The 23585-nt window shown below is 41.4% G+C and overlaps 1 protein-coding gene across 4 annotated transcripts in view; it reads left to right on the top strand.

Annotated features, from left to right (window-relative positions):
- Nucleotides 1-23585, top strand: part of LOC139629110 (pre-B-cell leukemia transcription factor 1-like) — a 47921-nt gene that overhangs the window by 15426 nt on the left and 8910 nt on the right. For all 4 annotated transcript variants that reach the window (XR_011692906.1, XM_071491500.1, XM_071491502.1 and 1 more), the window contains exons 3-5: nucleotides 20529-20773; nucleotides 22810-23000; nucleotides 23356-23491. Coding sequence is in view for 3 of the 4 variants with exons in the window: in XM_071491500.1 (XP_071347601.1) it covers nucleotides 20529-20773; nucleotides 22810-23000; nucleotides 23356-23491 (572 nt within the window). In the remaining variant the exon portion in view is untranslated. The remainder of the gene's footprint in view (nucleotides 1-20528; nucleotides 20774-22809; nucleotides 23001-23355; nucleotides 23492-23585) is intronic.

A 23585-nucleotide genomic window follows, 5' to 3' on the forward strand; every position in this document is an offset into this window, starting at 1 on the left:
GCCTTCCTCTTTCATCCTCCATGCATTATTCTTTTATTATTCTTTTACAGCTGCCTTATCGCCCGCATTTTGGTGAGGATAAGACCTGTCATCTTTGGGTCTTGTCTGGGGAGATGATGGGAGACTTCAAGGGGGAGGAGGAGGTGGATGGGAAGGAGGGGAGGGGGGTGGGTGTAAAGAATGCCTGCTGTCCCCCCTTTTTTCCCCGTCTGAAATGGACCTCTCTCTCTTTTTTTTTCTCCCTCTACCTTGCTCTCTCTCACTCTCGCTCTCGCTGTCTCCCTTTGTAATGAGAATCTCTCTCTAATTGAGGGAGCCGCAGCGAGCTGGCCGAGGGCGGCAGGGTTAGATTGTGATACTGGCTACGTGACCGTTATGCTGATAGAGGTGGCAGATCAATAATTTAGGCCCTGACCTTAATGGTGGTGTTAAAACGCTCATTCCTCTGGAGTCTGGAGGCCTTAAAGGTGCAGAGTTGGATAAAGCCACGGAGCTGGCTGGATGTGGAGGTGGAGTGGGGGATGGTGGGAGAAGCAGATAAGAGAAGAGGTGGAGAAAGACACAGAGAGGGAGAGTGTATTTGCAGTCAGCCCCTCAGTCTGTGAAAGGAGGGATCATGAGTGATGTTTTTCCTGCTTCTACATTCAGACACTCACATTGTCACCAACATTCATCCTCTTAGTATCTATATGAATGCCATAAGCTTTTTTTCTTGCCTGTATTTGGTATCTGGTTGTAATCCGTTTTCATAAGAAATCCTCCACCCATTCTCACTGATGCACTGAATGCATCATCGGACACCAGAAGTGAACAAAGACTGCGGTAACGAGTGGGTTTAATCTGGTTCTGGGCTTGTCTTGTGCTCCTAGCTTAAGGCCATGCACATTGAAGATTCGGACAGCGATCGATTTGATTCTGAGGGACATTAACGTCACGGCCTCATGCGTCTCTCTGAATCTCTAAGACTGGACTCATTCCCTGCTGGCAGGATGCGACCATCTCAGCTCTCCCCTGCACCTCCCCACCCACCCAGTCACCCTTAGGGGATGATATATTAGATATAACCAATTCAATTTTATGCAGCCAGGACAGACGCCCTGGAGACATAAACACACACATTTTTAATACACTCTTCACCAGGAAGCCCAATGCGCCAGAGCCTGCGGCTGCCCTGGGTCTCCTCTCACACTCAATTATTAATGTAACGGCCGTATTGGCTTAATTAAATAATAAAGACAAGCTCACTGCAAAGGAATGGGCCAAGGACAAGTCAGGAGGAGGGAGGCTCCTTTAAATGTCTGATTTTGACATATATGAGGGAGCATGGCTGTAAATATGCAATATTGCAATAACATTTGATGACCAAAATGTCTGATCCATCATCAAATATACATTGATGGTTAATGCACTATGTATTTGTAGCGTGTTGTTTCACTATTTTTATACAATCTATTAAAAGAACAGCCATATTCCATTTAAATTGCCTCCTGACAGTGGTTAGTCTCATAATATTTTTTTCTGAAAGCCCTTTTCTTAAAAATAAATCATCTGAGGGAGCGGTGTAGACTTTTGGCTTCAAGTCTCGGATCTGCTCATAAATCAATTGTCTTGAGAGTTGGGTCAAACAGGGGCTTGTGATACCTCAACTACATAAAAAGACTGATTTCCTCAGATTATGGATTCTTGCCACCTCAAGGGCAAGCCAGAGGAAGCACTCTGTCTCCGATGTGATGAAATGTGGCGTTATCTTTTACTTTGTTTCATTAGATTCACTGGAGATTACACACTCTATCCTCATAGACTAGATTTTCCAGCTTTCTAAGATGAGAGATCTTCTGGCCTCGGGGCAAAAAAATATATTTCTGAGCTCCCATCCACAGCCCGTTTCTTGGGGTTCATGTCTGTTTTAACTTGCAATTAATTATTCAAATTCATTTTGAAATGCAGGGTTACATTTTGAGTGGCTTGTTCTAAGGCAAAAGCAGTTTTTTTCACTAATGGCAAGTAAGCTCCGCCATTAGATTGAAAAATAGGCCCATTGTGTGTGTTGACTTGGTGGCGTACTGCGATGAAGGATTGCGACAAACTGGAGTGTTTAAATCGGCGAATTGAAATTAATGCCCTCTCAAAGCCAGGCTTGCTGACGATACATTAAAGCTAATACTCCAGTGAGGTCGAGCAAATGTTTGTTTATATACATGAAATACACTGCGAGAGAATGAAATGATTGGATTTTGCCCAAGTAAACACTTATATTAAAGAGAGAGACAAAAGAAACAAATTGTAATGCAATGAGGTGTGGACGCTTTCTATGGTTATTGTTTCTTTGTTTTTGAGTAGACTAATCCTTCTTGACATGTTTCATTTATGCCTTTTTTTTTATTTTTTATTTGCTATTTTTCTTCAATTCAGCCCTTTTGGTTGTTTCACACCCCCTTTTGTTTTTGCCACACACTTAAAGTGTGTCCCTCTCTTTTCGTCTACTGACACATTGAGACACTTCCAAAGGTCATGCCTCAAGTCTGTCTTGTCACATCACTTATTCAGGCTGGTTTTATTTATTCATGCCACTTTTTGATTTTAATAATTTAATGCAGTGAAATGTTTCTTTCATACAGCTATAAAGTGCTCGCAAGGAGTGTTGACGTCTCTGAAAATATGGTTATATGGCTTCTTTATACGCTTCGGACAATCCTCCATGTAAAGTGTGAGCTGTTGCTGTCACTAGAAGCTGTAATGTGTATCGATTGAAATTATCCCTCACTTCCACTGCAGCCAGAGGACCTCTCAGATGCTGGCCAAAGAGGCAGAGTGTATAAGAGGCTCTTTTTGTACTTTTCTTTTTCCTTTAGAATTTACTGCCAGCGGCCTAGAGTGGTATTTATTTTCCTCAGACTCTCCTCTGCGATGCTGGAGTTGGCAGAGTGATTTTGTAGAATAGAAACATTATAGACTGTTAGTGTCAAAGTGTTAAATGTGATGTATAGAGCTGGGGGTTTCAGAGGGAGGAGGGTGGACGGGCTTGAGGAGGAGGCGGTAAGGAGGTGAGCACTGCCAGCCATGACTGGAGCAAGGTGCTCATGGGAGAGAGGGGCCATCCACCATGTGAGGGATGGCAGGGTAATGTGGCGGGAGGTAATGGCTTTTCTCAGTCCGCTGAAACAGAGGGGAGATCATTAGGGGCTGCCGTGCCGCACCGCGCCGTCCGTTTACCCCGACTCTGCCAGCGTCTCCTGTCAGAGCAGGGATGTGGAGACACTCATTGTGTTTGTCTGTCTGTTTTTCTGTGGCGCTGGCAGCATTGCTCCAAAGAGGCAAGAGTGTTTGATTATTATTTTGGGCCTTTCTTACTGGGATGGATAGACACTGACACTTTAGCTTACAGCTGCACTCTGATATTTCCTTAGCAAATGCTTCTCCAGCTGTGAAATCAAATCAAAGAGCTAGCCCAGACCTGATGACAAAAACAAAACTCCTTGACTTCTCCTTTGCTGTTACACAGTTGAGTACTACTTTTCCACAAGCAATTCAGTTATTGGGCACAAAAGTGTTGTCTCGTAAAAATTAAGGTTTAAAAACCCTTGAGATCTTAATGTGATTTAAAGTGACTACTACTTTGTTTCATCAAGGCGACGTTTGACTTTGATCAATTAAAAAGATCACAGTAGTTGTCATAAATTTAATGTGTTACAAGCTACAACACAATACACATCTTTATAGTTCACAACTCTTAATCAAAAGAGAAATTCACTTCAGACACAGAGTTTGAAAAACACATAGACAAAGAGGCCGTCAGATTTCAAAGTGATTGTCTATAGCAAAATAAAGATACCTCCTTTAATTTTCGTTGAGGCTATCATCATCTTTGGTCTGTGTTTACAAATCATTACAGTGGTTGACATTTATGTCTTTCTACAGTAGTTATGATGAGGCACATTATAAGTGCAAGCTTTTATCAAAAGCGAAATACACTTCAGATCTTATTTTGAAAAGCCAGTGTTTCAAGCTTCACACCACAGTATGGGTGAATATTTTAGACTCTATGTTTGTTTTCATATATGGAGCATGAATGTCTAAACCTTAATTGTGGGGAAAGACATTGATGGCATGCTTTTTGTGACCTGTGTTAGAAATAAAGGTGTGCTTTGTGCATCAGCGAGGAGTCCTCAAAACTGGTTAACAGCACTTTGAGCTGTCGGTCGATTTTTGCCCCGGTGAGCCTCCAGCCCGGCGTGACAGAGAAGATTGGACGTCATTAAGGTCTACACTCTTTCCGCTGTCTGGGGGTGTGTGAAATGGGCTCTGCTGCTGCCAAAAGCGTGGACTGTTACTGTGTATCTCCATCGTTCATGTGAAATCTCAAAGACGGATTTTGCAGCACATACGACCAGAGCTGCGTATTCATCTTTGCGGGGCCGTTTACCTGCTCTGTACGGGTTTTCCAGATGTTCTTTCTTTTTAGTTTTTACATGCCCTTCTGTTTTAGTTGAAGGTTGGTGTTGAAGTCTCATCTCTTGGAAGAAGATTCTCCTTGTGTCGCTGTCAAGACTCATTCACACCGTATGAAAAAAAGCTTCAGAGAAAAATGATCGCTCCTGTAAAATGGACCAATTACTCCCCATTGACAACCTTCAAAGCCCACTTTTATTGGCCGATTCAGCCAAATAAAATTTTATTGCACAAGCGCAAAGGGATGGCGTCATTTTTGCATAGCTTTTCCAAGCCCAGCGTTTATATGGTCCCCGTTATTACACCTCTGTGACATTTAAACTTTATTGAACAAGACTTTAAAATCTGTAGGCAGTATATAAAAGATCGAGGAATTTATTTCTTTCAGATGGCAGGAGAGTCCCCCAACAGTTGAGGCCTGACTGGAGCAGATTGACGTGTTTTGTTTGATTGAATAATTAGTCAATGAAAATATGTTTTAGAATAGATAATGTAAATATATTTGTTATATTGCAGATTGATTTCTTAAATCTAAAATAGGGCTAAAATTGGCTGTTATTTTCATTTTCTTTATTACCTGCATCAATGAAATGTCCAGTCCAGATGTGAAAAGTGCCCCTCACAATTTCTTTAAAAATAGCCATTAAATCTCACATACATACTGTCGGTGTGGTGGGTCTTACATAATAACCCAGGATTTAAATGTGGTCAATTTGTTTATTTTATTGATGATTCGGTTAATTGTTTATTTTACAAATTAGAAAAATGCCTAGCACGTGGTGACATCTTCACATTGCTTGATTTGTTTCGCTCCAAAACCCAAAATGTAAGGTTCCAGTGGTTAATGGCATTGTTGATTAATGCTGTTGGATATTTGATCATTTGGTCTATAAAATGTCAGACAATAGTGAGAAATGTTCATCACCGAAAATGTTCAAAACCTAAAGATCGTCAGTATTATTTCGTATAACAATATTCTAATTTCAGAATGAAAGAGTTTTTAAGCTGTTATTAAAAAAAGATGCTGCAGATTTTGTTCTTCTGTCAATCAACTAATTGATTGATTTAGCAGTTGTTTCTAGCTCCAATCGACAATATCTGAAATTTTAATGTGATACAAGGTCTCTGAGGTTTTTCGTTATTTGTCACTACACATGAACTTCCTTCTTAGAGAGTAAATGTATTCCCTAGACAGCCAGACAGAGAGAAACTAAAGCGGAAAAGGGAAAGGCATGGGGAGAAAGGTCCTGCCCCCCTCCTCTGTGTAATTAAAAGGGGGTGTCTGTCAGGGGCTGCTGCTGCTTTGTGTGGCCCCATATGTTTGGGCGCTGATACAGGGAGGATTATTCTGTTTGGAAGCCTGATAACAGCCTGTTTATAACCTTGGCACAGGCTGTAGCCTAATCTGGCAGCAGCACATCTCCCCACCCCTCCCAACCCCCCCAACCCCTTAAATTTTCACAGAAAAACCATATTGGCTATTTTTTTCTCCAACTGGGGGAAACAGTGATGACCCAGAAAGACTTAAGTGTTTCACCTATATCTCTCGTTTACGTGTATGTCTCTGCACAGCTTGAATATTGAAATGTTGATTTTTAACCTAAACTGTCAGATTCAAGATAGTGTGAAGGTTAACAGGTCTAAGCTTGTTTTACTATTTTGGCTGATCATCTATCGGCGCACACACTACAAGGAGCATAAATACCGCTTCCTCGACTGCATTTAGTGTTCGTTTCTCTTTTATTTTCTTAAGTTGAACAGAATCAGTTCTACACTTGTCCACCTTTTCTTTCCTTTTCTGGACATCCATGCTCTCTTTGTTGCAAACTCCATTTTCATTTTATAATCTGCAGGCTGATTAGTGCAGTCTTTTGTTCTCGGAGCATGTTGCCAGCCTTTCACACAACTGAGTGTGTCATGATTTTAATTCTGCTCCTGCAAACTGCATTGTGCTTTTCGAAAAAACAGCCTCAAATAGTCTCCGTTAAATGCCTAATTATGCCTTTCCCTTAATAATTGCTACATGATTGATTTTATGGAAGTAACTGAACACCAGTTGCCCAGTATGGAGGTCGCATTCTTAAGGAAATATGAAAAAATACTGCTGATATATGCTTGATCAATATGACCAGGTATTGCAGCCTTTTTCAATGAGAGATGACCCATGATGGAAAGTAACTAAGTGCCTTTACTTAAGTATTGTACAATCCTATGTACTCCTCTGTCACTTAAAACTCCATAACATTTCAGATAGAAATACTGTACCTTTTACTCCACTACATTTATTTAACAGCTGCAGATTTAAAATGCATAAGATATCATCAGTTTATAAAATATAGTACTATATAGTAAAATTATAAGTACTGTCATAGATTAAACTACCCAACATTATTAAGAGGCTCCATCTTGACCAGTGACAACATTAAAGTATGCTTTACATGGTAATGCATCAATAATAATGATGCAATAATATATTAATATTATAACACTGAGAGGGGCCTTTTGATATATTAAATAGCCTAAAATATTTCTGTAATTTTATTTTAGGTAAAATTTTTAATCCAGGACATCTGCTTGTAATGGAATATTTTACATTGTGGTGTTATAATCAGATAAGTGACCTGACAGCTTCTTCCATCACTGGGGGTGACTGTGTATAAATATGACCCAGACTGTATTTGATTTTTTTGGCTTTTAAATCAAAGGGGAGAAAAATACTGAAATTCAGTTCCTTGTCCACATCCCAAATCACATAATTCTTTGCAAGTCTTGCCCTAAATGTTCATGTTAATAAGAGGGTTCCAACCTTGCTGATGAGTTTCCAGCACACTGAATGAAAGTCACTCTCAGTAATGCACTGTTCTATAGCGAGGACCCTTAACCAGCACACTGCAGGGAGAGGGAGTGCTCGGAGTGGCAGGCAAAGAGAACTGTCAACCTGTCACATTTCTCCCTCCTCTTCCCCCTGATAAATTAAAGTTACACAGTGTGCGTGTTGTAGCAGCGGAAGGCTGTGCAGAAAGCCTGGCTCCTCAGGTCTCAGGAGATAGCTGGCAACTAGGTCAGACTGATAATGTAATCCGCTGACTGGATCCTCAGCCCACTACATCCAGAGAGAAAAGCATGACAGGAAAAAAAAGGGAAATAGGAACTTTTATGTGTTGTTGCACTTACTTAGCGTTACCTCGCTTGCTCTCGTTAATGAAATTTGGAAAGGAGCAATGTCCATGCACGTTGTGAGGAAATGCAACATATCCAGCTGGTGTATGTCTGTGTGTGTGTGTGTGTGTGTGTGTGTGTGTGTGTGTGTGTGTGTGTGTGACTGCACACGCGTGATAATTCAAAAAGTGTAATCCATGTCAATATACCTCACACTCCTCACACGGGAGTCTTATTTACACAGATTCCTTTTTATGCGTTATCTTTGCGCTGCACTGCACATCCACAACAAAATAGTATCATGCGAGTCCGCGGGGAGAGAGAGTGACAAGAATAAGTTCCTGCATCAGCAAGGTGCATTTTCATTCCTATGCACTATTCCAGAGAGGCTCTGTGGGCCCACTGTGACAACTCTGCCTCCCTGCAGGTGTGGAAATGAAACCGGGCCTATAAATAGCCCAGGCAGCTGGGAGTAGAGCACTGTAGAGGAGGGGGGGGGGGGGGATTAGAGGTCCAGCTGGGGATGCAGGTGTGTAGAGGCTGACCGACAGAATACCACTGCTGTCTCACCCGGGGGGGGGGGGGGGGGGGCTGGAAGGAGGAGAGGCTGTGGAGCTGCAGCTCCATCCAGTTCAAGCTGTAGAGAACAACGATATATTATTAAGTTAAATCCATATACTGTTGTTATGATCATACTGAAATACCTTGAAAAACTAAGAGAAGAAGTAAAATACTGATGTGTTTACATAGTCTAGTTTCTTTATTGTCACCTCAATGGGCTTAATGGGTAATTAGGGCTTTGTAATTACTGTTAGGTATCTGTAATTTAAGTTAGCAATTATGATTTATTTGTTTGTTTGTACCTTTTTTAAAAAACATTTTCGAAACAATGTATATAAAAAAAACTTCTCACATGACTGACTAATATATTTGAGTGTTGACTGTGTAATGTGCTTCCATGTGAGGCAATGAAAATTAAGAGTGAGGTGCAGGCAGCTCCAGTGGAAAGCACAAAAAGAAATAGTGTTACCTCGCTTACACATGCGTAAACAATACTTACATAAACAAAAGCACACACATATACATTCATACATGTATGGGTGTGCATGTAATTTTTTTTTTTATTTAGTAATTTTTATGTTAAGTTGTGACGTGAAGTTAGAGAAGGGACGAATCTGATCAGTGTTACAGAAAAAAAACAATCTGCCTGAACTTCTGAAGGTGAAATTTCTTTTGTTTTTGTATCAAAATCATTGTTTTTTGATATTTTAAGTTATTTGATATTTCAATTTTTAAAAGAGTTGATGATGATTCAAATAGAGATGTTCCATTTGATATGAGTTTGCCTTGGAGTTTGTACTATTATATAAAATTAGAAATTACACTTCATTTTTTTCACTTCAATTAAGAAAATGAATGTGAAGAAAATTAGATGCAATAAGTGTTTTAAAAATAAAATTATGTGGGACATCCGAGGACCTAATGATGAAAGTACATGTCCCATAATGTCCATGGTTTGACGGGGTGTTTGTCGTGTGTTATAACTCTCTCTTGTGTCCTTGTCTCTTCAGACTGTCAAATAAAGGATAAATGCCCAAAAATAATAAATAAGATGATACATAAAAAAATTGTGGCGTTTGATCAATTTTGACATATTGGTGCAGGTCATAGTTTTGTGTTTTGCTCTCGGCACCAGTTTGATGAACTGGTTGAAATGAGCTCAATGGGATCCTGATAAAAACGTTTGACGCTGTTTCCATGGTTACAGCTGTCTGACTGTTGGATGTTCGGCTGCAGACTGGGGCTCTCACTGTACCAGTCCTTCTCCCTCTTTTCAGTGTCTCAGTACCATCTGTGCAGGTTCAACCCCTGAAGGCAACATTTAGAGTTTCAGCTTGTGGAACAAATTCGGTGAAAATATTCAACGTTGTATTCAAATCAGTGTGCAGTGATATGGAAAATATGGGTTATTGTGACAACACCAACATTGGTCTAGATTAAAAAACATGCTGCACAGCTGCATTTCTCATGTACAGTATGTCATTAAAGACAACCAGAGTTTAGCGTGGTTGGAGTTTGGGCTGTTTCAGCAGTTTTGCTTGTTCTATTTTTGATAGTTCACACTTAAAGATTTGGTGTGATGGCTACATTTGTAGTGTGCAGTTGGCAGATGACAGCTCCCTTATTGGCCTCTCAGACTGACACAGTGACCCAGGTTAAACCCACACTGGTTTTCGATCTGAATGGGTCAGCATGTGCTTTTGGGAAGTAAAGTCAATAAAACTAGAGCTGCACACTCAAGTGTTTGTGAACAGTGAAGACAATGTAGCAGCAGCATGAAAAAACTGGGTCAACATGCATTTAGCCGACCCATGTCATACATGTGTCTCTCATTTGAAATGGATATTAGTGTTTCTGGCGTGTGCTGCTGATGCCACAGGGCTGTCTGCATTTTATATCGGTTTTGCTCTTTTACAGGGAGCAGTATTGTCTCTATTTTTTAAGATCAAACCTCAGCTTTTAGGGCAGAAAATGTTGCTTTCATTCCCAATGGATGACTTGATATGCTTTTCATGTAAATGACGTCTAGCACTTGCACGCTGGTGTTTGCATTAATGCATTAATGCCTCAGTGCTGTATGCTTTTTGTAGCTGGAGGAAAAATGACACATTCTCATCAAAAACACACTCCCCAGCTTACAGTCCCACTCCACACACACACACACACACACACACACACACACACACACACACACACACACACACACACACACACACACATTTCAGTGCTGATTGACAGCAGGAGCTCCCTCTGACCCAGTATTCTGCTACACTGGGACGATCCCACAGGCTTGTGATTAATGACTAGGCTTTATCCACTAGTGGTGTGGTAGGCCTGCCAGCCAGGCCACTTAGACTGCCTGGACCACTACCTCTGCTGTAAACACACACACTCTCTCTCTGCCTCTGTGTTTCTCTAGCTCGCTCTCTCTCTGCCTACAGGCATTACGTTGTCATATTCATCGTTACAGCTCTAAACCTTTGTCCCGAGTTGACCCCCTCCAACACACCCACGCACCAACACATACATGCATTCTTACAGCATCACCATGAAGTTTTGTTTTTTTTTTTTAATTTGCTCTTGCCTTTAATGAATAAGATGCTGCAGCTTCTCATATTAAACAGTCAAATATTATTTGCATCATTTCTGCATTAAGACTGTTCTGGTAGTGTCGGGTGGAGTATCATGCATAATGCAAGCTTCGTTTGTCTTTTAAGTGCCCTGTTTTGTTTATGCAAACATTTTTTTTTTTAATCTAAAACAAACATTCACTTCTCTGGTACTTCAAGCAGGTTACAAGTAGATGTTAAAAAAGATGTTAGACAAAGAAATATCTGTATGAAATGGAGCTGCTCTCTGAAATGGACAGTGATCCCTCACAGTGTTTTTCTCTCCTGACAGCTAGGGGCAGACTAAGCATCACTACTCTTTTGAACAACAGGCCTGGCAAAACAGTAAACCTCACAGGGATTTCCGTGGTTGTGACAGCGTCCAAACAAAAGTGCACACGCAGCAAAACAAAGCTGGTTTGACTTATTCTGCCTTGATGGGAAGCTCCCTGATGAATGCAGGGAGAGACCATATTTCCTGCTGGAGCAAATCTCTCAAGTGTTACAATATTAATGGCACCTGGAAGCCTATCAAACATTCGGATGGCATCGGTTCATCTTCCAGATTCTACACTGCAACTTTCCACAGAAGTTAGAGGCTTTTTTGACTTGTTTTTGATTACCGAAGCATGACTAATGAATCACTTAATAAAGATTATGTGCGGAGTTAGTTAATTAATTGTTTACGTTAAGATGCTAAACATTTGTCGGTTTTAGCTTCTTAAATGTGACGATTTGTTGCTTTTCTACTTTGTATCATCATAAACTGAATAGCTTTGGCTTTTGGATTGTTGGTTTGAAAAATCATGCAATTTGCAGACATGCGTTGTGGTGGCCTTTTGTTTTTTTCTATTTTCTGACATTCAGCAGGAAGCTAGAGCTGAAATTTTTAGTCAATTAATCTTTCAGTTGATAGAATGAAAATGAATCATCAATTTGGTAATTGTTCAAGAAAAAAGTGTCCAATATTTGCTGCTTCCAGTTTCTCATATGTGATATCATATATGATAGTAAACTAAATACAATACATACAGTACATACAAGACTTTGGGCTCTGGAAGATTATAATGAGCATTTTGAGATTTTATAGACAAAACAATTGATCGAGTGTGAGAATAATCTGTAGCTTGATCAATAATAGAAATATCTGAGAGTTGCAGTGCTGAATTAATCAATAATCAAAGTAGTCAATTGCCTGCTTATATCCCTGTGATGTCATCCTCAAGTGTTCTGATAGTTTTAGCTTGGCCGTGGTTTGTCACGGGACAACACAAGCCTCCTCTGTAGTCTTGTGGAAGTGTGATCTGAAGTTGTGGTGAGATACAAGGCTTCTGTTGTACAACAACTGAGACATGAGAGAAGATTAAAAGGCTGGCTGAGTTATTCTTCCAAAAAAAAAGGTGGGTAAAGCAATACAGTACAAGAATAGCACAGCTCAACCAAAAAACAAACACCTGAACAGTTGAGAAGAACACAAGATCAGCATTTGTCACAGTGGACATAACCTGTCAATTCATATTGTTCACCTGGATCCTCATATGTAGGATATTTACTTTCTGACACAACACTTCCTTAACCTGAGATGCACGGATGCTTCGTGTACGTAGATGCTCAGTTTGCATTGTGTCTAAATATAGAAAAGACAATAGGATCATGTCTATTTACAGAAGAGGGACTGGCATATGGCTAACATTATTATCATGCCATTCAAAGTGACCACTTGTGCTTTATGGAGAGGAGCATTGTCATCATGGAAGATATTGGTCCCAGTGGGGATGACATGCATCATGGGATAATCTAAGTAACCACTCAAAATCTTTTTTTTTAATGGTAGAGGATAGTATAGACTGAACTATGTGAGTCTGAATGCAGTGCAGGATAATAATAAGGTACCTGCAGCATCTGTGTGTGTTTCTGTTCTCTGTATTTTACCCTCTGAAGAGTGTGTGTAGTTTTGTTCTTCCAGGGAGGCAAACTGCAAGCCAGCTTTTCTTTCTAGCGACGTTGTGTAAAACGCATGTTCACATGTTGTCAAGTGAAGCCGAGCACAGCGAAGCAGAACCACAAGCACTATTGTCTATGAGTAGCCATATGGTGGGTGTCCTTGCATGGTAGCTTAAGGGACCCTTTCTCCCTGAGATGAAACAATTTTGCTCAGAAATGAACCTCCTCTCTCAGGCTTCTGTGTTCATCAGACCCTGCCCCATCACCCACCTCTGAGATCACACAGCTCCCAGCAGACCGCCTGGAGCAGGGATGACAACCTGGACATCCCAGGTAGACCTAAACAAGTGTGGCCATGTGGTCTCTGCGTCCCCCCCCCCCTTGTCAAAAAACCCACCCCTACTTCCAGTCTATCCCTGCTCCGTGCCTCCAGATGTGGCTTAATTTACTGCGACTCTGCTAATTGCTGTAATTAAGGATTAATTACTGTTAATTACCTTCGCATAAACTCATCACCAGTCAAAGAGCGGAGCCTTATGAAATGTGCCATGCACAGGAATACACACCACGGGGACTTGAGGAGGATTGTGTTAACAGACCTCTTGTTTCATGTCTTGTCCTGGTGCGTAGGGAGGGCTTGTAGGGTAACAGTTAGGGCAGGATGCTCACTGTCACGGACCATCTCCTCCTGACTCCGAAGGCTTCACACGTCACCTCCTCAACAACTGTTGCCCGGGACAGCATCACTACGCTCGCTGTCATTTGATTATTCGAGGCTGGCATTTATTTGTGGAAGAATAGATGACAAATCTGATACACTAAGGGAGTCTTGGTAAAATGATCTGCAATAATATGTGACATTTTGTGAGCTTTTTATGGCAAATGACTAAATACTTCTACTACTAACCTCCCAAGCTTTGAATTGGACATTGAATGTTCAGATTCTCTTCTTGTTTTAGTTATTCTTTCATCGAATATTTCCTAAATCAAGAACAATAATCAATCAATTATCTAAATAACTTTAGATAAAGATTCCTGTGTGAGGAGTGTGAGGTATATTGACATGGATTGCACTTCTTGAATAATCAGACACACACACACACACACACTGGATTTGTTTAGACTGTTTAGACTTTTTTTGGCCACTACTGTTTGTGAAATTATTTGGCCACTTGCACAAAAATAAACTAAGCTCTAAGTTATGCTCAAAAAGAACCAGTTCATCGGACGTATTGTCCCATAGAAACAAATCTGTTTTAAGACTGATTGCAGCATGAAATGGGTGTGAAGGTCTGCTGAAGTTACAGAAGTTGTTGGACGCTGCCCTTCTTATTCTGACATTGAAAAGATGTAGAGTTTCTAAAACTCTCCAATGTTCTGTTGAGGACTACTTGCTGCTTAAGATCCCGACAATGTAACTGCAACGATCCAGATTCAAATCCTCAGGACCTTCCTATCGCCCGTCCACTGTCAACTGCCCACACTTTATCTAAAAGTTTGTGTGATCAGTCATTTGTTTACTTTGTGTTTTCCCAAGCATGGTCCTCTCTCCATAAAGCTGTCTTTGTCTCTCTGTTAGCAGGCCGACTGTACGGCTCGCTGCTCCACAAGCTCGTGACTTCTCCTCAGCTATTCAGCCAACGTGGTTTCCGATGCAGCCTGGAGCTGCTAGAACTGCATGGGCTGAGCATGAGTTTGATTCAATCAAGAAGATATATATTTTAAGACACCTTAAGCAAGACTGACAGCCAGGGGGCTAATGTATTGTCTATTTTGAATAATGAATTATTTTAATGAAGGTTTTTAAATGGGAATGCTCAGCATTGGTGGCAGGGCGGTGCTCTGAATGGTCTTTTCCTCTGGCGCTGGCTGCCTCATTATCAGGCCAGCCCCTCAGGCCTCAAACTGGCCTGCTTAAGCCTCAGATGATGACGATAATTACCGTTATTAGGAGTAGCTGCAGGGGGAACTTGTTCTGAAAAACACCAAGCTGAGTTCTTGCCTCACTTGCCGCCGCCGCCGCCACCACTGCCGCATGAGAAACTACCGATCGCCAGTGGAGAAAGCCAGAGAGAGAGAGAGAGACAGAGGGAGAGGAGGAAAGAAAAAAAAAAAAAAGGAGGGGACGAGGGGAGCGGCCACCAAATCCGCCTAATGTGACGCCTGTCAGCTCGTCTCCCACCAGCTGTCACCTTCCAAATGCACTGGGGTTCATTTTTTTAATTGACACCTCGCTTTCCTATTCCATTTCTATTTTTCGCCTTTCATTCTTCCTCCATCACTCTCTTCCCTCCTTGCCTGTACCATCCACATCTCCTCGTCTCTGTCTGTCCCTCCAGTATTTCTTTGGTGTTTTTCCTTGTCCTTGGTTTCCCCCATCCCCCCACCCAGTGTCAGATACAACACTCCGGCTCTGCCCCCTTTCTGCACATGATACTCGAGATAGCTGATAAAACATAAAGCTGTTTTAGAGGTACTTTATGACTATGCCCTTGTGTACTGAGGCTGTACAGCTTCCCATTATCTGGTGATGGAGAGAACATTTTGGGCCCGAGAAAGTTTCCCATGAGTTCATAGATAGACCACAAATTTACCTCTCAGCTCATACTACAGAACATTTTAAGACAATTTAAACTACACAACGTTGAGAATATAATAATAATTTTCATGGCATAGATTTCATAGTGAGCTATGATTAGCAATTTCATAATTATTGTGTTTCCTTATTAAAGTCCAGATTTAATTCAGTAGAAATGACCAGGTATACGGTAAATTGGATATAATGCAACATAATAGTCATTTAGCGTTCTCAGTAATGATGATAGCGTTGTTTAGCACTGTCGTTTACCCCTACTGTGTGGGTCAGCATGAAATATGGCACAGGGCTGCATTATGATGATTGCTTCTTTGGTAGGGCTGAGTTTTGAACTCACTACATTTTTTTTTGGTATCAACCAAAAGATGTCCATAACACTGAGTATTGAAAACATACAAAGCTGAGATGGGAAGATTTAATCTCCTCTTTAGAGTTGAAATGACTAGTTAATTGTAATTCTCAAAGCAAAAATACCAAACATGACCTAGTTCCAACTTCCCAATTCACTGCTTTTCACTGTCTGTAAATTGATTATCTTCAGGTTTGACGCTGGTCTTTGCAAAAGAAAATAGTAATAATGATCATTTGTAGACATCAGTTTGTGCTTTGGGCTAAGTGTGATGGACATTTCCACCATTTTCTTTCTTATTTTATAGACTAAACAACTGACTCAGTAATGAAATGATCATAAGATGAACAGACAGTTTCTGGTTTACATCTGGTACTGGAAAAGAGTTGTGTATCATCTTTTAATTTTGATGGACTTGTATTGAAGCTCACACTGGTCTCCTCCTCAGTGTGTGTTTACATATTCAAAGTAAGACATTTGTAAATCCCAGTTTTAGCCATTTTTAGACTTTCTTTTATTCAGATAAAGTTCTTGTGTGACTGCTTGTGTGTGGACAACATTTTAAGGGTAAACCCGACCAACTTAATATTTGAATATAATTCAGTATGTGTTTACAGGTGTTGGGGAGTAGTTATGCATATGTGAAGAAAGTTGTATAAAGCCTTTTGTGTCTCCAGAGACACAAAGAGAGAAAAAAAAAAATCTGGAGGTGTGGAGTATGAAAGATGAAAATATACCAGACCTCTGTAGCCCAGTCCTCATCTCTGCTGCTATGTCAGCTGGTACTAGCATAAAAACCTGAATCTGACTGAACTGTCAGTGTCCGAGTTGTGTTGTTGGTAATGTTGCTCTTTTAACAGTTTCTCATTATCTGGTGATTGAGAGAATAATTTAGGCCTCCTCGAGTTCATGGATAGACCACAAATTTAGCTTTCAGCTCTGGTTAAGTACAAATACAATAAAGACCATTTAAAAAAATAACACAATATTTCGATGATAGCAATTATTTTCAGAGCATAGACTTGTAGTGAGCTACATTTAGAAATTTCATAATGATTGTTCATTCTCCATTGAAGCCCTGATTCAATTCAGTAGAAATGAGCACATATACAGTAAACTGGATATAATGCAACACAATATTCATTTAGTGTTCTTGGTAATGATGATAGCGTTGCTTAGTACTGTAGTTTACCCCTACTGTGTGGGTCAGTGTGAAGTATGGAACAGCGCTGCGTCTTATGAAGACTGCTTTATTGGGCTTGTATCAAATGCAGATGAGAGCTGGATGCTGAACTCCTTGAAGGAGCGGGGAGGGGAGGATTTGTATTAGTGATACTTGTCATGTCTGCTGTAAATCACGCTGCTTTTTTCAGGTTCCTGGTTGTTGTTGTTTTGTCTCAGAATGCTGTGTGGCAGGGATGAATGGTGGTGATGTTACATTATCATGTGGCTGTCGCTTTCACTCCTGCTGACTGGTCTGTGACAGGCCCACACACACACATAGATGTATACACACATCCATGGTTGTGTCAGGAGCAGGCCTGATTTATTAACTGCTGAAACCCTAGATGACGTATGCCCACACAATCAATAGAGAGCACAGCCACTGCCAGGCCCTCTCTGGGGTCATGTGATGTGGACAAGAGCAAGGCAAGAAAGGACACACACGTGCACGCACACACAAACACATATATATAAGCCACAGTGCTGTAGAGTGTATTGCATTACTGTATTGATGGGAAATGGATCCAGTCCAGCATTGGCTGCTAGCTGCCAGTCAGAGGCAAGGAGGGTAAACTTTCATCATGGCTGTCAGGGACATCACTGCTGCCTTGTTTGACCGTAAATCTTCCTAATTGTGACAGAATACTTCAACATCATTAATTAAACATGTTTTCATTTAAAAGCACTCGCAGGGCGCCAGGCTTGGTGCTCAGGGTAGTATGCCAATGTGCATAGCTGTGTATTTCTCCTGTGTGTGTGTGTGTGCCTATATGAGTGCTTACATTCGTGCACAAAGTGCATGTTTGTGCCGTGTGTTTGTTTGTGTGTGTGTGCGTGTTTGTGTGTGTGTGTGTGTGTGTGTGTGCGCGCGCACCTTGATTCTCCCTGTATGAGTGGGTGGCTTAATCGTCGTGTTTATTTACACTGCAGTTGTCTGCAAACAGCAGGCAGTGTGGCGATGGGCATGAGCCAGCTCTTAAGGAAGTAAAACAGCAGAAATTAATTTTGTCAATAACCAAAACAAAGGCTTATTCTTGGAATCCCATTTATTATTCAGGAAACGGCTCAAGAATCGTTTATGAAACGTATTCATTTTGTATGCCTTGCCTTTTTTGGTTTAGTGCCCCACATCTCAGGGAAGGAATTATACAAGAGTGTGCACAAAGGGAAGGAAAGAAGAAGAGAGGAGGGAGGGAGGGAGGGAGGAAGCGACAGAGAGGGGAATTGTGTCCTCTCATTGTTCAATTAAGTCTGTCGGTAATGATCAAGATGAGATGATGGCCATCTTCCTTTTATAGATACTAATCTGTGACTGTCCATGGAATAAGAGAATTGCTGAGCAGTATGGACTCCATGCCTTTGTTGCAATAATAGGCTAGAAAGTGTATGTAAGAGGTTTTTGGTGTTATTGTACAAGTATTGGGAGCATGTGATGTATTGTAATAGAGGGCACTTCACTCTGTCAGGTGATTATGTTAATGTATGGACCATGGTTGCAGAGTTCACAACGACTGGCATTGAGGTCTAATCAATTTCATTGCTATTACTGAACAGAAATAAATAAAGCTGATGGCTGTGGTTAGGGTAATTATGCCACAGCACAGTGAATTTGTTTGATTTTCCTTATTAATTGTATTTATTTAATCCATTTCATGCTTTTAGTTGTGCACTCGGGGACTTGGAGGGAATGAATAAATCACTCTTAGGCTCATTAGATTCCCCCTCTGGTTGGGATGTGGCACTATTTTGTCAGAATCAAATTGGTGAGTGTTATAATTTCCCGCTGGTGTGATTCACATGACAAATATCCACATATTCATCTACCTGCACATGTGCACATGCGCCCACACACACACGCACACACATACACACATATGCATTTGCTCCCTATCTGAACTCCTGACCTTTTCCAGCCGTCTGATAGCCATTGACATTTGCCTCTTGAGCTGAGCTTGCTCACGTGTTGGAGCTGATGGGAATGGATGATGTTATTGCAGGAGGAGAAAAAGAGAGGAAAGGAAAAGGGGTGGGGTGGAGGGCGGCGGGGCGGTTGGGGTTGAAAAGAGGAGGACTAGGGTAGACAAGCTCCCCACGCTGCCCCGGGAATCCATCTGGACCCCCTGCTCACCAGAAAGGTCACAGGGCGACTCAGCCTTACATCCTCATTACAAAAGAGCCGTCGCCGTGACCGGAGACTGTGGGGCTGCAATATGGCTTCACTGCTCTGTCACACAACCTGTCATTTACCCTCACTGTCTACAGTCATCATGGAAGAGACACACACAGTATGCAGTATTAGATCGTCCTCCCGAAACATTTTGATAGACGCGTAGATTAAAACGTGTATGAAAAATGTGGTGGCAGTGTGAGCTTTGTCTTTGTCCTTGAAGACAGTGGATGGAATGGAGGGCTGCACCTGGTCGGCTGTTTTCAGCACCTCTGAGAAAAGCAGGACGCTCTGCTGCTTTACCGAGGGAGCCTTCTGGTGGCAGAAAGAGGCAGGGCAGTACAGCTGATCCTGAATAAAAAACATCTGTATGTTTTATAAAATTGCATTATTTAAAGTGTCAGCAGTGTATAGTTTTAGTTATAGTTGAGCCTATGTGGCATGTTTCTCAAAATATCTTTGTGTGTGAATGTGTGCGCGAATGAACCTGGTTTTGTGTGTACTCTGTTTGTGCAAGGCCATCTCAGCAGGCCTGTCTGTGTTGTGTTTACACTTCACTCTTTACACCATGGGAGCTGATCGCCTGTAGGTGTGTGAAGATCCCCAAACAAGTGTGCAAACACACCTTAGTATCAGTTGGAAAAACATCCTTAGTCCTGTTAAATTTAAGATTACGACAGTGTGAATGCTGCCCTGGGACTCCAGGTGTGGTAGCAGAATGCTGATTCAGATGTTATTTATAAGATATGTGGAGAAACAATCCAAACCCATCCTGCAGATCCAGTTTGATGCTGAGATGAGAAAAAATATCAATGCTCAGTTGAGTGTTCAAATCCTAATCCTAATAAATACAAATCCAATGGTAGTGAATTCTGAGCCTTTTAAGTGTTTCTATTCTTTTCTATTTTTATATAAGTAGTCATCATACTTCCAGTTTGTGACTCTTCATGGTAGCGGGACTATTTGATTTAGCTCAGATTCTGTCATTTCCATAACTCATTCATTTGAGACAACATATCTTTGCATTAATATACTGTGTCACACTTTGTGCCATTAGTTTGGTTTGCTTTGGAGACAACATCTGACAAGATAATAAAGCCATCAGCCAGAAACTAAACATAGTCAGAGCATAAGGAGAGCAATGAAAGATGAACTGTGGTGGAAGGCTGTGTTAATTTTTTTCACATGAAATGATAGTCAAAATCGATGAAATGATAGTTTTATGGTGCTCCATAGCTGCCAGCCTCTGTGAGGCTGCAGGTTTTTATGGCGCAGACTTGAACTATTAAAACGACGGCCATATTTCAGGCTGGAGCGGAAAGAAATAGTTAAGGCTCTCTTTCAGTCATTGTTAAATTCCTCTGCCTTGTTACTCAGTCACTTAGCTCACCTTAAAAGTGAATCATTAAGAACACAAATTGGACTGTTCAGTGCCATTATATTGATGTCATCTCCTCCTGTCCTCCACAGTGCTCAGTATCCGCGGCGCCCAGGAGGAGGAACCCCCAGATCCCCAGCTGATGCGACTGGACAACATGCTGCTGGCGGAGGGCGTGGCTGGGCCAGAAAAAGGTGGTGGGTCAGCAGCTGCGGCAGCTGCAGCAGCAGCCACTGGTGGTGTCGGTGCCGACAACTCAGCAGAACACTCCGACTATCGGGCCAAGCTGTCTCAGATCCGACAAATTTACCACACAGAGCTGGAGAAGTATGAACAGGTGGGACGAGGAATATTGTTTTAGTAACATTGGCTCTGCACCACTTTTTTTCATGGCTATAGTATATCATAGCTCATTATTTAGCTCAGTTCCTACTCCTGTAATAGATATTTATTTTGTCATTTCATTTGAAATATATTTTATCAGTGAATGCCAAAATGCATTGGTAAAATTAGGGCCTGCTGTATATTTTGGCTGGCAAGGTGATAAAACAACCAGGGGGCATATTTATCACTTGAAAAACATCCCTACTGAAAAAGGTTCCCACTATTGGAAGCGTCTGCACTGTTATTGTATCCATAAGCAAAATAGAGACTGGATCAAATTCTTGAGTATTTTATGTTCCCTTAACAATCCACACTCAGGGGAACCCTCTATAGTACTTCACCTCAGCATGTTGACTCCCCCTTTTACCTCATTACAGAACTTTAGGGCATTTTTATAAGAAAGATACAGAAGAGAAATGACAGGAAATGATGGTAGAGAAAGACGAGCAAAGACATGTAATAAAAGTCTCAGGCTAGATGTGAACCGGGGACGTCGCAGTTCAGGCCACCAAGCCCCAGCAATGGTCTATTTATTTTCTATTTCACAACAGAAAGTTCATATCAGTGTTCTCTCTGCTCCACAGCCTCCCACTAATGGAGTCTGGTCAGGTGCCAAATCTAGCCAATTGTGTAACTTGTTTACTTATTGAAGTGGTCAAAGCATTTGAAACATTGATAATTATGACTGATGGTGAATATGGGTAGAGGCAAACGTTTCATGAACAAATGTATGACTTATATTACACTGTAGATTACACTTCCAGCAGCAGTGTTCAATAGCTGACCTCAACCTCTGACCTCTCCTGACAAAAGATGACTTTTTTTTTTCATTTAGATACCAAAAAGAAAAAGTAAAAATACTGTAAAAAAATAATGAAGCTTTGAGACTTAGCTTGTGTCCTTTCTTTATGAACATGTTTTCCTTCTACGGTGGAAAAAAAAGAGCTGAGTTGAATTTAAGACTCTAAATTAGTCAGTACTTCCCTACACTGCTGAATGTGAGAGCGAAAATTGTATTGTACACCATAACCACCTGGCGTCGTGTCCAGGACTTTTTTTCTGTTCCTTTGGCCAATTCATGCTGGGATAAGCTCCATTTGTGAGGTAACCTTAAATAGCAACAAGCTGGTAAAAAGGATGAATGAGATATTTTTTAACTAAGTGTAATGCTCTTGAAATCAGCTCTCGCAGGCCAACTCATGACAAGCCAAGCTTTCAGAGATGTTACCTTCAGCAGGCAAGCAGCCATTATATCAGTCACACACCAGCTCTTATCCAAAGACTGTAACTTCTTGTCATTTCCTTGGAAGTCAAAACGTTCTGGGTTTGTCATCTTCTCCGAGGAAGGCTAGTCATCACTAACTGTCACAGTCAATATACACCTGAGCATTTTGGGTCACCACGCTACGTACACCTCGCGCGCATATGAGTGAGTAGTGTCTGGCATGTGTGTGCAAGCAGAACGGCTGCTCGGTGCATCACTTTGACTGACGTAACCCTGGTGTTGACAAGCAACAGACACCTTGACTCTGAATGCAGTCATATCCAGTGACTGATTCAGACAGAGAGAGAACGAGGTAGACTGAAAGATGGAGTGAAAAGAGAGGGAGACAGTTTAAACCTCTTGAACGTGAACGGGGCTGAAAGCCTGCTGTCATTTTAAATTTCTCTTCACTTGTCACATTTTCTCTTCCATTGAAGAGAAGTCTTTTTAATATTCACAGCGCTGTGAGTCTCGCTGCCTCCACTGTACGACTATATTTGTTTGGCGTGAAACATCGCGCTGCGTCTGCTGCTTTAATTTAGACTGTTCTTATTACCTCTAACACTGCTGCTGTTACACTGTCAGCGCTGCTTCTACAAGGCCGAGGCCTACCAGCGAAGGTGCAGCCTCTCCAGAATCCAATTTCATCCTTTTGTTCTGTCTGAAGCTGTCGAGCCTCTGTGATAGTTATTCTTTTTATGAATCCTGTCTGTCTGTGCGTCCAGGCGTGCAATGAGTTCACCACCCATGTGATGAACCTGCTGAGGGAGCAGTCTCGAACACGACCCATCTCGCCCAAAGAGATCGAGCGCATGGTCGGCATCATCCACCGCAAGTTCAGCTCCATCCAGATGCAGCTGAAACAGAGCACCTGCGAGGCCGTCATGATCTTGCGCTCACGCTTTCTCGATGCCAGGTGTGTGTGTGTGTGTGTGTCTGTGTGACTGTGTGCGACAAAACCAATCCCTGTGTTTTAATGCATTTTCCTTTAAAGTGTTCTCTAGTTTCAATAAAAGTTTTTCCTTATTTTCATTTTCATCGTCATCGGTCAGACAGATCCAATTGTGTCTTTACTTTTCAAGTAGATTTTCTTTCTTTGTGTAGTTTTTGTTCTTATTTCATTTTACCAGCTTTTAAGCACTGTTCGGTCAAACTAAGCCATCTTGGTTGGATGAAGGTGAATGAAGAGAGGAGTTTATAACATTTATTTGTGTACTGAGTGTATTTTATTCATGTCTGTTCTGTCCTTTCCCCCGCTGCTTTCTGTTCAGACGAAAGAGGAGGAACTTCAACAAACAGGCGACAGAGATCCTGAACGAGTACTTTTACTCCCACCTCAGTAACCCCTATCCCAGCGAGGAGGCCAAAGAAGAACTGGCCAAGAAATGCGGCATCACAGTGTCACAGGTAACTAGAATAAACAAAGGTCAAAAGTAATAAAAAAAATTAAAAAAAATTCATTTGGAGTTGGTATCAGGTGGGTTTTACAAGTATGGCCATC

The sequence above is a fragment of the Trachinotus anak genome, unplaced genomic scaffold (genome assembly GCF_046630095.1).
Source record: "Trachinotus anak isolate AG129_WGS33_773 ecotype Australia unplaced genomic scaffold, CSIRO_AGI_Tana_v1 ptg000012l, whole genome shotgun sequence".
Taxonomy (NCBI): Eukaryota; Metazoa; Chordata; class Actinopteri; order Carangiformes; family Carangidae; genus Trachinotus; species Trachinotus anak.